Below are 16,897 nucleotides of genomic sequence, written 5' to 3' on the forward strand. Positions count from 1 at the left end.
TATTAATTTATTATATTTATTGTATATATTTTTCAATTAATAATAATAATTTATTATGTAAATACAGAAAATAGGCTTTTTAGTTAATGTAATCTGTATAGTAATAAATGTTATAGGATAAAAATATCCCGATATAATCTGATGAAATTTTCACGCAAAATGGAGAGAAACAAGGAACATGAAGATTTAATTTATTCCAATGCAAGAAAATACGAGTAGCATCTAAAGAGGTGAATGCGAAATTGGTTTACACAAGGCGTGAACAAAAAAAGAAGAAGAAGCGAAATAGCTGGGTTAGGGATATCCGCACTGCAGGAAATTTATGATAAATTTCATATGGGATACGTGTCTACCAGGTTTTCTCCTTTCTCGCAAATTGTTAAAATATCTTAGAGGTTTCAACGGTGAAGAGTGGCGTGCTATTTGGAGCGTAATCTCCATATAACCGGAGTGAAAGTGATATGAACTCGGGAGCCAGGCCAAGGTTCCGACACTTTTCCTGCACCATTTGCAGGATTAAGGACATACAGCCCTCTACAGCTCACACTTCAGATCCTTGACTCAACCAAAAAAAATAACAACAACAACGTTGGAACCTAAAAACTACATTTAAACCAGTCACATCAATTTGAACGATAGGCAGTTTATCATGCAATCAACGACAACCCAATTGGATAGTTACAAAGATAATTTGCAATGCTAGTTTTTCATGCATGCAATTGCGTGTTCACCACAAACAAAATCGTGTTTTTTTTTTCATGAAATGAAACATCACAAAATCAACTCAAATACATTTCCGACGCACTAAATTACTACATTATACAAATACATTTGTTTGTTGATATTTATCAATATGATTTTCAATATGTTTATTCAAATGTTCAATTGATAATTAACACTCAAAATATAACTAACATTCAAGTAATGTACAAATAATTGCTGCACATTTTCCATGTAATTGATTCATTCAATCATGAATTACAAACGATATAATTAATTTTGTTCGTTAGTCCTTTGGCTCCAATTAATAATTTTACAAGTTGTTAATATTATTATTGTTTACCTAAAATGTGATAATGATAGTTATATAATTAATTAATTAAAACTGTATGCATTTACAATATTGTATGCGGCTCTTTTGATGAGAAATTACCGTGCTACGTGCTGCTCTCTGATCATTTTTTTACGGGCAATATCAGAAAAATGGCTCTTTGTACCATAAAGTTCGCCGATCCCTGATATACACAATACAAATATTCGTAAAACGTTACATTTTATTGCATATAAAGTAATTGCGAAAATTCATTGATACGTTTTAATTTAGTTACATATTGTTATTGTATTTGCACATTTTACGTTCGATATAATCAAAGTATACACACAATTATCCAGAGTTGTATTTTATTTTATACATATTTGGTTTTACATTCAATGAACTTTAAAATCCATAACGAATATTGTTTGCCGTCAATATATTTATTTGTATTCCATCAAAATTCGTTGATGGTAATTGCAATTGTTGCATCTTGTGCAGAATATCAAATTCGTATATGCACAAGTAATTAATTGAATTTATTATGGACGTCACATAGTTGGGAGTCATGTGGCAAGATTATCTACAGTGAATTACATAATTAACTTGACTTCTCTAAATGAATATAATGCAATGCTAATTTCAGGTAATTGATTCAGAATAATCAGGTATTTTATCTTTTTTTTTTAATTATAATAGTATACATATGAAAGGTATTCATATACATTGAAATTATGTACACAGTTTGATGTTTAGGATAGTTGAGTGTTGGAGTTTCAACAAAGTTAAGAATATTAGATAACAAACTAACTTAGTTTCCTCGTTATTTTCTTGTTTGCTTTATAGTTTCTTGGTGAAAATTTTATGAATTTATTAATTTCATGTTGTTATTTTAAAATTAATGATAATTAACATATTAAATTTTAAAATATCTTAGAAATGGAAATTATTAACTAAAAAACAAACAGATAGCAAATCCATGAACGGATTACAACTGTATAATTATATTAAAGCTTCAATATGTAGTTTTAATTAGAAATCACATTTTTAAAATTAGTATGCTTGATTTTTGAGTAAGGGTGTCCCAATAGTCAGTAAACCATTTTAAAATGGAATAAATTTTTCAATTGTTAATAAATTTATATTTATACATTTATAATAAAATTCACACTTCTTGCAAATAGATTTTATTTGGTTTTTAAAATTACATACTAAATAACCATAATTTTCCCCATTCCATGTTTCGTAATGTTTTTTTAGCTTATTCCTTCAATTTATTCACGGATGCTGGCTTTCATTTGCTGAATGGTCCGAGAATGGATACGATAAACTTCTTCTTTTAAATACCCCTACAGGAAGAAGTCTGGAGCGGTTAAGTCAAGTGAGCGTAATGACCTATTTCATTCAAAGTTGCGCAAAATTATTATCCTTTTCAAAAAAATGTCCTTAAGAGTTTTATTTTCAGTTGAGCATTGAAATACGTTTATAATTTTTAATAACTTTCATGAAAACTGATAATCTGATAAAAAATCAAATAAAAATATGTATCTCTAGTTTGTATATTAATGCATTTGATTAGTTCTCAAGTAATAAATACAGTAAAATATAAATTTACCTGCATTTTTAAGCATTAACAACGTTTTTTGTTTACTATGACAGCTTATTACATAATAGGAGAAATAGTCTCAACAATATTATAAATTTATTTTAAATAAAATATAGAGCAGAATTAAGATGAAATATCCAATACAATCAACGAGGTATTAGGAATAAAAAAAAGGTTAGATTTTGAAATTAATATTTTTGTGTATCCAAATACAATAGTTAATTAGTTTATATAATTATTCTTTAAAAGATTTTTCCCATATTTTAAACCTTTTTTCGTTCATTTTCCTTTTCTCTTTATTTTTTCTTTTCTATTTTGGGAGAATGAGGATTTAATAGGTAGCCAATTACTGAAGAGAGCGACCTTCCCATCTGGATCCTCCTTTGTTTCGTTCTTTTTTTATCTGAACAATAAAAAAGCAAACACTGAAAACGTGAGGGGGTGCGTTTTGTAGTTCTTCTCCACTTGCTCTGTATTTCCGCATTTTATTATCATCACCCTTGAGTAAACTACATCCCCGACATCCTTCTTATATTTCTTTTTTGTTTTACCTTCCTTCAACGAGATTACAGCGAACAACTGACACACGTACATCTTCGTACACGTCGGAATTGATATGAATTAGTTAGGTTTATAGTTTTGCCCAGGCGAATTTAATAAACCCCCCTCGGTTATGGCGCACGAAGCTTTAATCAAATTTATAAATCGAATTTGGCCTCGGCGCAAAACGACAAATTGTAACTTATTTAAGCGGCATTTCAGCTTCAAGATTAAGCACTTTTGCCCGGAATTAAAGCCAAGTTACGATACAATAGAAAATGCGCCGATCCAATTGCATCCGCAGAATTCCAAGTGGTTTTATCTATGTATAAATTCGGCGAACGTTATAAACCACTTTTAATTTAATTTTCAACGATGCACGTAATAATGCTCGAATTAAGTTTGCACGGCTGCTGCAATTAAATACTTGACGATTACAACGCGAATGTTTCTCTCGTATCGATGCATTCTCGTACATAGTTGCAGCTATAACATAGGTAAAATCGAGAACAAACACACTTAGTCGATGTTGGACTAATTGGAAATGAAAATCAATAGGGAAAATTCCGATTGAGAATGATGGGATTCGGATCAGGCGATGGCGGAATTGAAAAGCATTTCCATATTATTCAGGAGCATTAGTAGTATGCAAATAGCTTGAGAAACCTCAGTCAGATCAATCGGGATGCAACAACTGAAATCCTTTACCCGCGATGCGCGGCATTCTCATATATATCCTGTAAATGTTCATCCTTGGCTGCGTTCCATGCATGAAAATATATAGCTGAAACCGCATTATCAAATATTTAGGTATTTAGGTGAATTAAAATGCAATATTTAATATCATGCCAACGCATTGGAATCCTCAATATTCATTCGACCATTAATAACAAATCCGCGATAAATAAAAATAAATATGTACAGAATGATGTTGACCGGTTGTTTCGGATTTTTAAAAGAATAACTAAACAATGTGAAATATTTATTCATGGTTATATCATAATATTTAATCGCATAAACATCATTCCACTGATTTATGATTATTGAATATTTTAATTGAAATATGTACATAAGTGATTATCACATAATTAAAACATGCAAAATATATGTTATTTCAAAATCCATTAATTATTAAATTTACACATTGCTAATAAAAAAAATCATTCACAATAATAAAACAAAATAATAACTGCAGCAAATATTGAAAAATATTTTATTAAATCAAATATAATTCTGATTAAACTTAATTTATATTTTAATGTAATGAAAAAGTAATAAAGATAAAACCACAAATTTATGTATTTCTTTTGTATGTTTAGAACTAGTTTTATTATTTTTTAATCAAAAATAGTAACACTTTTTTAGCACTTTCCAAGTCAATTGTTATCGTTGGTAATATCTCTATACTGGAGGATGCTATGGAGTATGTTAGATGAATAGCAAAATGTGGTATGAATGGATGAATAGGAAAGAAGGATCGAATGAAGATAGCTTAGGTATCACACCTTTAAGGAGATTAAAATACGGCATCGACCATAGTAAGTCTTGTAAAATCAATAGTAGATTTTCTGATATCAAATTGTATGTTGCTGTAACTATTTTCAAAGTTTCGTAATCTAAACAATATTTATGCTTTTAGTTTGATTATTTTCAACATCAATATAAGTTCTTGGTTTTAATTTAAGTAAAAATCTGTCTGGATATGTGAAATGGAATTACATCATTGTATGTTTCTAAAATATCGCAATTTACAAAATTATAATTTACAAAAGTGATCTTTTTGACTAAATGGGTTTACATTTTATTATTATATAAACAATAAAAATATGTGTTTTTATTTTTTTCTGTTTTTCTTTTTATTATATAAACAACTGACTTACTTTTTTTTTCAGAAATTTCAAATATTTGTTAATAGTAATAATTAAATTTTTTTTTTGTAATTGGAAAGAGGTTTGGTAATAAAAAAAAGTTATACTATTGAATTTTAAATAAAATTAGTGTAAAGTTGAGGATTGGCTTGTATAAGAAAGTATGTGTAGCAGGATAATATTTTCATTTAGTAATAAACTTGTCTCGGATACGCGAAGTTTCCATTGAAAAATGTGAGCAGCAATGTCAAGTTGCATAAAGTTAGTTCCAGGATGTTGATTAAAATAATTTATTCCAGTTTGTAGCAGCGCGTATTTTGTTTAGGCGGGACGTGGAACAGCGAGTAGTGAGCTAGAGCTAGTAGCTCTTCAGAAATAAATTTCACGTGCAGGTAAATATTCTAATGCAAATTTCGTGCGCGCTTTATATTAGTAAAAGGTGTACACACCGAGGAGTTATTAAATCGTGAGATGTATGCACACATACCTAGTTTACGTATTAAGTGGAGGACGGAGCAGGATGAAAGATGTAGATTGAAGAAGGAAGAAGAGGAAGCGATGCAAACACTATCCTCTCTCACACATACAGCAAATACATTAATTGAGCGCAGAAAACTATGGGATTATTTGAGTTGCCTGCAATTATTTGTTTTTCCCTATTTCTTTCTTCGAGCCCTACCGAACTTGGCAAATCCGGCCGCTGTTAATCAGCCCAGCCGTACTCTCAGGGGGAACAAACTTCTTCGAGCCATTGCCAGGATTTCGGGATTAAATAAAAATTATATTGTCTTTCGATGATACAAATATCAATACCGTCTTCCGGATAAACGAAACTTCCGTAAAATTTCTTTTTGAATATCGAAAGTCCACTTGGACGAATATCGTTGTAAATGAATGCGGGAGAATCGATATCGGACAGTGTAAATAGCTGGGATCACTGAATTTTGGTGAGGAAGTTCCATCGTTTGCACCGGAACCGGATCTTCCAGAAACGGCGACATATTGGTCCCAACGGTCTCTCGGATAAAACACTTTCTATCGGGATTCCGCATTTTAGACAAGCACGCCAAGAATTTATTAATATTATTTTTTTTATTAAACGAAGAAAGGCAGAGTTTTTTTTCTAGTGTTTATGATCGATAAATTCTCGAGCGGAAAGAGGAAGACGGCGACATCCTACATTTCTTGCATATTCAGTCCATATCGTATTTATTGATTTCTGTATTGAATTCAAAAATATTTCACAATTGTAGAAATAATGCACCGACCAAGTCAAAAGATAATATGAAAATTAAATCTTTACTATTAATAACACATTTTTAATTATAAGAAATTACATTTCTAATTAGATCAGATATAATTATGTAAAGTTTATCATCAAATCGAATAATTTATGTTTCCTAATTAAGATAGATTTTAATAAATATTTGTTAATCCACATTCAGTTTTTTTTAAGTTAAAAATCATTTTTTTTGTAATATATAATTTTGCCAAAATTATATTGATTAAAGTGATTAAAGTATCAAAATAATAATTGAGAAATATATTTAAAAGATTTCATTCTATACAATTTAACACATTGACGACGGCATGACCCACCGGTTGGTCATTAATTATAAATAAACAATACTTTTTATATGTTAATAATACTTAGATAAGTTAACTCTTTGCGCATTGATTAATATGAAGTGCGCCTAAATAGAACTAATGTCAATAGTGGACATGCAAAAGAATTTGCAAAACATAGTTTCAGCATAAAAGGTTGGGCGGATATATCCGCCGCTTGTCCGCAAATAATTAAATTTTTCTCATAAATACTAGATACTAGAAAAAAACTGTTTCAAAATGAAATTGTTATTAAATATTGATCCAAAATTAAAAAAAAATACCGTTGAAAAATGAAATTTTATCAGTTTTGATATTATCTTATATTTAATTAAGTTATTTTATTGTTAATAGTGGATAAACAAAAAAAAATAATAGCACTTAAACAAAGATGTTTATTATTTATATACTAGATGTAAACTAACCAACAGTAAAAGTTGTCTGTTGTGATTATTCTGTCAACGTAAACATGAACATACATTTTTACAAGTTTTTTTTTGATGGTTTTAAATTTGTAACGTATGCTTGTTACGTCGCCGGTTTATATAATTAATGTACGCTTTGAGTTTATATTTTTCAAACGAGTAAATATCGCTGTACACTGTACGTTTATAGTGACATTTTATACCCTCGAGTTACGACGTTTAAACAAACAAATTACAGCTACCCTATGACCACAAAACAAGTAGGTATATATATTTTTGTATTTGTATGTAGGTCTGACAATTTTGGGTCAAGTGTATAATGTTAAGATAGTGGCAAATTCGATTAGGCACTTAATAACCAACCTCGTGTACAAGTAGAACTAAGTAGTTCCAAGTGTGTAATGGAAATATCCCTTCAGGTTTCTGGTTAATTGACTCTATCCCTCTCTCTCTCTCTTTACTCTTGAATACCTCAATTGCAAAGACAATGGAGAAAGCTTTACCAATAAAGTGATTCCCTTCCATTCATTCTTGCCGGCCTCGCTATCAATTTTATTCCCGCTCACATACGTTTATCGCGAAACGTTAATGTTGGCTCCATTAAGATCCGAACCCCGTCCTCGACAACATAAATTCTGGGGTGGAACCGATGCCGCAATATTGGTATATTGCTATCTACATATAATAATATATATATGCTAAAATATTGGTCCTTTTTTGCTGGTTACATTTTCGATAATTTCATTGATAAACGACCGACGCCAAATAACACATTTTATACCGTAATGTGGGAATTTTAATCTACCCCCTCGTATATTTCTCGACCGCAGATAGGTCGACACATTAATAACGTCTCAGGCACATTGGCAAACGGACCAAGTCTGCTAACAACACCTGAACGCTAAATAAAATCTAATTTATTATACAAAAACCTTCAACGAACTCACAATCATAAATTTAATTAAAATTATATTTATAGTTAATTCATTATCTTCCACAATGCAAAAAACTTGTTTTTCTCCTATTTACTAGCGAGAGAATATCTTCACATTAAAGTATGATAAAATATTTCTAACATCATTCTGGACTATTTGAAACCGGACTAATCGAGGAACTTAATACGTAAAAAATAAACCAAGCAGTACGTTTCGAGGCATTTATGTATATTTAAAACAAGAATAATATAGAAATCCGTGAAAAACTTCGAACATTACGCGTTTGGTTGTAAGCTGCAATATTTTTTGCGAATTGTTAATATAATATTTCTACACAAATCATTTACAAATGATAGTATATAATAATTAAGTAACGAAAAAAATACTTCAATCACATTCATGCAAATCACACATATGAAAAACATTATAGTCGTTAGTCAGTAGAGAAAGAACCACCTAAGAAATATGGATATTATTAGTAATTAATGAATTATGCATATCTTTTCATTTCATTCATTAATTGTCTATTTTAGCGAATTATTGATATACAAATATTAGACTCTTTAAACTTTATTGGATTTAATCGTAATAAATAAAATAATAACTTCTTTTTTTTTTGGAAAAGTGGAATTTTAGATGATAAAAATTCCAGATGTAAAAAAAATATGAAAGTAGCAAAGAAACCCTAACTAAAATATGAATATTTTGTGACCACTGTAAAACCTTGAAAGTGGAAGCTTTTCCACAAAATTGCATAAAGTGAACTTCTCAAATTATTTATATTTTGATTACATTTTTTCATATATTTATTATATATTTATATTTCATACATTTTCTAATTTATTAATTATCCAATTTTATTATTGTTGATGTGAATGAATTGAAATATGGTTTTAGTACTTGCTATTCCGTTGAAATATTCATTGCACTACGTAAACGCAATTTAAAGTTTTTGTTTAAATTTTATAAAGTTTAAAAGGGTTTTAGCTATTCATTTCGTCTGCCTAGTAAATATATTTTTTTTATTTCGGTCGTAATTATGCGCGGTTTTGTTAGTGTATGAAATACAAAATCCTTTTACGCAAAGGTGCATAATCCTTTAACAAATGCAAATAGAAGAAAGTAATACCAAAATTTACTCGATACACTGGAAAATCTTCTCTTTGTTGAATCATGCACAGAAACAAAGAGTTGCTTGTTTATAGAAATTAATTAAAATTTATTTATTAATTATTATTGCTAATTTTATTTAATCCACTATTTAAGTTAAGATTTAAGTTAATTTTTCGATTATTTTTAAATGATGAACTATTGTTAGTAATTAAATTATTCGAATATTCTATATTGAAAAGGAAATATTAATCATAAATCAATAGAATCAAAGTAAACATTTATATTTTTTGTATTACAAAACCACACTATTTTATGCATTGTTATATAATGGGGCGAATCATCAATTCAATGAAATAAATAAATTTAAAAAACAACTTTTATATATTTGCAACGTGTCTAAATGAAAAATGTGTCTGGAAATAGTTACACGACTACTGTAAATGCATTGTCACTTGAGTCGCTTTGCGCAATCATTCATTGTGGCAAGAAAACATTCTTTACAGAAAGTGAAATTTAGAACAACGCACTCTAAACTAAATTCGGTCACCTCCGTTCACATATTTATTTTGCATTTTATTTAAATTAGACGAAATAAGAATGTTTAAACAATTATTATGTGTACAACAAAACCTGCTATAGTGCGGCTTCGATCAGTGAAGATTTATAAAGAAATTAAATTTTAATTAAGAAAAATAAAAATAAATTATTAAAAACTTTAATTTTATGCAGTTTTAAAGTTCTTGATTAGTCCGGTTTCAAACAGTGAGTGGACATTTTAGCCATGGTATTTTTACCTCTGAAAACGAAGTTTTGCTTAATAATGCAATTTCGTTAATCGAAGTATAACTGTACTTGAAATAAGAATATTTAATAACTTAATGCTAAATAACTTTAATTAAAAAAATAGTATTAAGTTCTGTGTTTTATGTATGTTTCCTGAGTGAAATTGTATTATTCTTGGGTCTCGAAAATTTAATATTCTTTGTATGAAATTTATGAACAGTAACATGTAATTATAAGAAGGCAAACACTGCTGTTGATATACAGTGTTTAGAGTCACCACATTCGAGGATGGAAAATAATTCCCGTCGAAAATTTAAGCGGAAGTGCATTAAACAAAAAGCAAAAAAAAGTGAACGAAACAGAAGAAAATATAATACAACGTTTAAAGCTCGGTGCGAGAGCCTCTAACAGAAAGTGCATGCGGTCTTTCATTTAAATCACAAAACGTAGTTATGAAGCTAAATGGAAAACGTATTATTTCAGAAAGCATTTACAGCTACAGCTGAAATTAATACAAATATGCCATGCGGCTTTTTCCCTTTCTTTCTTTATTTCTCTCTTTCTTTCGCAGTGTTCAGTATATCTGTGTGTTTGTGACTGTGACTGTATGTGTGCACTCCCTTTTCATCCAGATATAAGGGATGAACGTTTATCTAGCGCGAGAGACGGAATTATATTTATTCCAAACCGCACTTGTTGAGAAGGACCATTACTCACCGGAAACGGCCCTAATGCACGTTGTGTGTGTGTTTGCGCCGGCGGAAAGGGAAAACTAAAAATGGATGGCGCAAAAGGGGATGAAACACAAATTGGTTTTTAAATGAGATACGCGTCGCAGATATATTTATCTCCTACACACGACGCGCGCCTTTGCCAAAACCACTCGTCCTTATATCATATCTCAACTAAATAGCCGACGCATATCTCATAACAATTGACATACATTTTATTCGAATTCATTTTTTTTTATACTTACAACGAAGCCCCATTTTTTTCCCTCGCACATCTCCTACCTAGTCGGTATTGATCCATGCACAGAAACAGTTTGAATCCAAATCTTCTTTGCATAAAATATACAATTAGATATTTTTTTTTATTATAACTTATTCATTTTTTTCATCAAAACTATATATAATAGTTTAAAACAAATCTTCTTTTAATTAAAATTCATTAAATACAAATCACCTGATCTTTTGTTAAATAATATCCTGGTTTTTCATTTATTAATAAATATTGTTTCATAAGGTTGTTTTAATCCTTTGTCACGTTTATGTAACTATTCAAATTATAAAGAGACTTGTTGGTACTTTATTTTGTATTTTGCAATTGGAAGCACCAAGTGAGTACAAAAATACATTCATGTAATATTTGTCACTTCTGTATAGGTTATTTTTTATGTTGTAACGTAAAAAAATCTGTAATTGAATACAATGAAATAAGTTTATAAAATAATATTGTTACTAAATATATATATGAAAATTGATGCGTTTTTGTAATCTAAATCACTATAATTCACTTATTATACGATTTAAGCTTAACATTGCCAAAAACTACCACATATTTATTTTCATATTGCTGAAATTTAATAATTAAATTATAGGCAACTTAATTTTAATTTGTTATAAATGAAAAATGTCATATTTTTTATTTTAACTAAGTTCAGGTAACAAAGGCTTAATAAGAGTGTCGAATTCAAATTTCGCGCCTTTTTCTGTATAAGGTTGGCAGCTTTACAAGTTTTATAAGTGCCATCCGTCAATCTTGCGATTAGTAAATATGGAACGAATATCTTTTATATTAATTAATCAAATTGAAACTTTAAAAAAAATTAAAATATTATAATCAATCATGTCGATCTCAATAAAAATCTCATTAATATTATATCTTAACTGAATCTTATATTTCTACTACTAAAATTTGATTTAAAAAAAATATATGGGCCATACATTTTTATAAAAACAAAAACCATTAATAACAAATTTCAGTTAAAATATATTGATGGTAGTAATATGCAGTCTGTAAAACTTAGAATCCGATAAGTATAGGAAAACAAAAAGCTATAAAGCAGTCGCATTTGAGTTACCACTTGGATAAAGGAATTTATTGCCTCATTCAATTTTGACTTCGTCCGAAGTTTTACGAAAAGAAGGAACCTATCAATTAAGGACTTCCTCGAGGAGCGATTTAATTTTTACACGATACATCGATCTTCAAAATAAAAAAAAAACAGGAATAATATTTATTATTTTTCGCATGATTTATTACGTTTTCCACTTCTTCTTGCATACCGTGATTTATGGTTTGCTTGCGCTGAGAGCGAGATTTTCTTTTTGCCGTTCCTTTTTCCATCTGCTTCAACATCCCCTCAAACCGAGACGAGAAATTCGCATTGCAAAACTCCCTAATTCTTATTTATACAAATAGCTTTTCAACGCGCCCGCATCCATAAATTATGATGCTTTACACACACAAATTGTATTAAATATCAGATGGATATTTAACATCGAGAAACGAATTTATGAGTTGGGGAAATCAAAGATATTATTTGAAGGGATGATGATGGAAAGGGATGGAACGACCATCAATTTGCCAGACAATAACCTTTATGCTAACAACGTGACAAATCGCGACCATTTATTTACACAATGCCTCTGATTAGCCCAAATAAAAAATCGCATTCGGACGGCGCATTGACTTTTCATTTCGGTGAAATCCGACCAATCAATCCTTCTCCGGCCACCAGAAAATTGAACCATTTAACATTTTTCTTACAAACTGAAGGGGAATATTGACAAGGAAATATTGCATCATCATAGTGTTAATTCCCAATGAAAATTATTCTATTATCAAAAAAAAACTATTAAAAGTAAAATCTTGATAGTTAATTTTATTTGTAAATAACTGAAATAAAATACAAAAAAATCAGATTATATTACAATATAAAACATGAAACATATAATTTATATTATTAATTGTAATTTTTATAAAAAAAATTCAATAAGTACATGTATACTGAGCATGTCAATCAATAAACTTATTTCATTCTCCGTCTGCCCAATTACAAACCCAATTTTCCTTTATTTATTTCAGGATATTTAAAATTCTATTAAACTGTTCCATATCGATATCCAATTTATTTACTTTTCTAATATCCCCCACATTCACAGTTTTAGTTAACATGGGTTTAATATTTTCTTTTGATGACTTTTGCTGTTTTTCTTTCATTACTTCTAATCGTGGTTTACTCCAATACTCCTTTCGTTTTATATAATTTAAGATTCTCGTATCACCCACATTTATATTTTCAGTTTGCAATGGTTTTAAATGTTTCTTTGATGGCTTTTGCTCTTGTTTATTCCATACTTCTAAACTCGATTTCCTCGAATACGTATATTCTTTCTCTTTTTTTTTCACATTATTTACACGTTTCACATCACCGACATCTACATTTGTATCTAATCTATCTTTTAACTGTTTCTTTGCTGACTTTTGTTTTTCTTTATTCGTTACTTCTAAACTTGATTTTCTAGAATATATAGTTTCCACGTCCATACTTTTAGTTAACATAGGTTCTAACTGATTCTTAGATGATTTTTGAGGTTTCCTGCAATTGTTATTTTTCATCTCCATTTCTTTCACTAAATTAAGTATATTTTTCAACTCTTCCACATCTACATCTATATGCAACTTAGGTATTATTTTGATCGTCGATAAGTTGTTCAATTCTTTTTTGCAATCTTGCAATTTTATTTCCTCATTTTTCTTCTTTATTTCTTGCAGATAGTTCAGTGACTCTCTCATCTCTTCTCTGTACATAGTTAATTTAGACTTTTTATTTAAGTTGTTCGTCAAAGTTTCTTCATCTGTTTTCCTTTTTCTCGTTGTCTCCTGCCTCTTCTTGCAACTCTTCTCCAACTCCTTTATGTTCAACATAAATTGCCTATCAATTGATTTCCTAAGATTTGCATTCCACATCTCACAATCTAAACTATTATCCAGAACTATGGAATAAATTTCCTCATTGCTTTTATCGGAATTTAAACTTTGTATCAGTTCGATTTGGTAATGTGCAATGTTATCCACAATTATTTTGGGCATCATATTTTGAGGTAAATAGTATTTTAAGGGACTTGAAGGTTATATATTTATACTAAACTATACTCGCTTATTGCGATTTATATACAATAAATATAGTATAAACTTACTATAAATAAATATAAAGTTTAAAAAAGTAAAGTAAAATTCACATACTTCATATTTAAATGCTGTTTTTATGTTTAAAAAATGTTATTTTTTTCAGTCGGTAGATAGTTCAGCATGTGGTAAATTCCCGGAATAAGCCGCACATTTTACTTATTCAGCCTAAAAAGCATGTGGCAAATGGAAATAGAATGTTCAGATTCGGTCGACAATAATAGCAAAACATGTAATACCTATGACACATTTCGCTAAGTATTAAGCCTTCACAACTACCATCCTTTGCGTGTTTTGTGCATTGAAGTTTGGCATAAAAATCCCAAAAAAGACACATTTCAGTTCACTATTATTTTGCACTAAATTCAAACTGAATCGAAGTTTAAAGACTGAATATTTTTAGTTCAATGATAAAAATAAATCTGATTGAAATGTATAATAGTTAGAATCTTCAAACAAGCCAAGCTAATACAATAAAAGCAGTTCAGAAAATTATTAAATTAAATTAAAACAACTGATTGATTTTTCAAAAAAAATAATTGCAGAGTTCAAAATGCAATAATGATAGAAATATTGTATACTACAATAGTTGAGTTGAAAGTGTATATTCAATAGAAATGGAAGTGATTTGAGGTTTATAAATTGATTGTTTATTGAGTAATGCAAACATCAAAAGTGGTTCAATTATGAAATTCGTAATTAGGAAACAGGGTTAAAAGCCAATCCCGTCTGATCGAATCCTACAATTGTTGGATTCTTCGAACGAGCGGAAAGTCAAAAATTGGATCGCACAATTCCGACTTCCGTCATTTAATTGGTATGCCCGTTGCGGACAATCAACCAAATTACGGACCGCATCACACCAGTCCGATTTATTATTTCTATTATTGCGCGATTGTCAATCGAATTTTAGTCGTACTGTTCTGTAGACAACAATAGCTGCATTGCGCTCCAGCCAATTGCATATTCAATGATATGCAGTAATACCAAGCTACGTTTTATTATTTATCATGCTACAGTTTGTGTGCAACTACTGACACAATATTCATTGCAATCTATTTATTACACGCATTTCATTTTAATTAACCAAATTTCAGCGTCGATAATTTTATAAACTTGATATATAAAATGTTCAGTTTAAAACAAATCAACAAAGCTTCAAGTTGAAGCCCAACTATCATTTTTGAAATAATGATATTAATTAATGCCAAATAAGATTAAGTTTAATTTGTGTTAAAGAAAAACACAAGAACCTTTAATGAATAGAGTTTAATTTGTTGTTGAACATAGACCACGTATCTGTTAAACATTCTTCCTAATTAGTAGACACGATTAAGTAATCCATATAATAATTAACATTTAACTCGCGCCGGTGCAAAAAGAACACCAAACGATGCTGATTCCACTACTGACGAATATATAGAGAGGGCAATGACGACAATTCTGATTCAGAAATTATTATATAATATTATATATTATTATATATATTACATATTATTATATTATATTATATTACAAATAGTTATGAATCTAATTAAAAGAGCATTAGTTAACAACAAAATAAAATTACAATCATTTATATCAGACGGGGTTGGCAGTAATACATGTGGCATATAAAAGTACATAGAAATTTCATGGCGCGAGTAGTTAAAGGTTAAATAATCTATATAATAGAAATAACTTTGTTTCAGCGCATCAGTGGTTGTGAAAGGTGGCAACAATGTACACCATGAAGTTGTTGAGGAAAGCTTAGCTCAGAAGAGTTAAGCATGGAGGAGCACAGTGTTACGGAAACATTATTAAGTAATAAGTACATTACTAATTAGAATAGTCTTAAGTGGAGAAACAGTTTTAAGTATTAGTTGAGAATAGTTTAAGTAACGTAGTATAATCATTATGTAAGAAGTAAAATAAACCCCAAACGCTGTTGGTCCGTCATCCAAAATAAATAAACAAATTCGTCGATAAACTTTTAAATATTTTTGTCAATTGAAGTGAATAATTTATATTTTCTACCGGATATAATACATTTTATATGCGTTTAAATTTATGAGACGAAAAATAAAAATGTTATAGTCTTTTTTTATATCACATAATGCAGTGTATTTTATGTTAACCTCTTTTGGAGTGGTTTACTCATATATACATATTTTTTTTTATTATTTATTTGCCTGCAGTCATAAGAAAATTATTACGTTATAATAAATGTTGAGTGCTTTAGTGAATTGAATGTAATACTAAATATCAATTTGAAACGAAAAAGAGTGATACTATGAATATAATAAGTTCAAAAAACTTATGTTAGATTCCTACAAATATAATTTCCATGAATCATTGATTAAGTTCTTTTTTGAGAATAAGTTTTGCATGTGTACTTATTACATATAATAAATTTGGTTTGAATAAATATGATTTTTATATAAAGTAATACAATGTACATATTTGATAACTTTTTTTTAATACGAGGAAGTTCTGTGGAATGTACTTGATATAGTTGAAAGTAAATTGTTAAAGTATATGTAGCTGATGATAATCTGAGTATACGCATGATGCATAATAGGATTAGATACGTCCCATGTGTAAGTAAGTAACGAAAAAAAGGTATGAGGGCTTCGAAGGGGTTATATAATCTTGTAAATGTCACTCACCTGCAGACAGGTCGTGTATCCGGGGCCATAAATGACATGATCACAGGCGCACGGACAGTCCCTAATCTGATCTGAAACTTCGAAGATCAATTCGGGATCATCCATTTGGGAATCCATCCCATCGCCTGCCGGTCTCCTCTTTGCCTG

General features: G+C 29.4%; 1 protein-coding gene across 1 annotated transcript in view; it reads right to left on the reverse strand.

The window, feature by feature from the left end:
* The window catches only part of LOC108565836 (dipeptidase 1-like), a 119,987-nt gene extending 103,101 nt beyond the window's left edge, over positions 1-16,886 (reverse strand). The window contains exon 1 of the mRNA XM_017925484.1: positions 16,751-16,886. Within this exon, the coding sequence (XP_017780973.1) occupies positions 16,751-16,867 (117 nt within the window). The 5' untranslated portion in view covers positions 16,868-16,886. The remainder of the gene's footprint in view (positions 1-16,750) is intronic.
* Positions 16,887-16,897: the final 11 nt, after the last annotated feature.

This window comes from Nicrophorus vespilloides, unplaced genomic scaffold (assembly GCF_001412225.1).
Source record: "Nicrophorus vespilloides isolate i.1.1-1 unplaced genomic scaffold, Nicve_v1.0, whole genome shotgun sequence".
Taxonomy (NCBI): Eukaryota; Metazoa; Arthropoda; class Insecta; order Coleoptera; family Silphidae; genus Nicrophorus; species Nicrophorus vespilloides.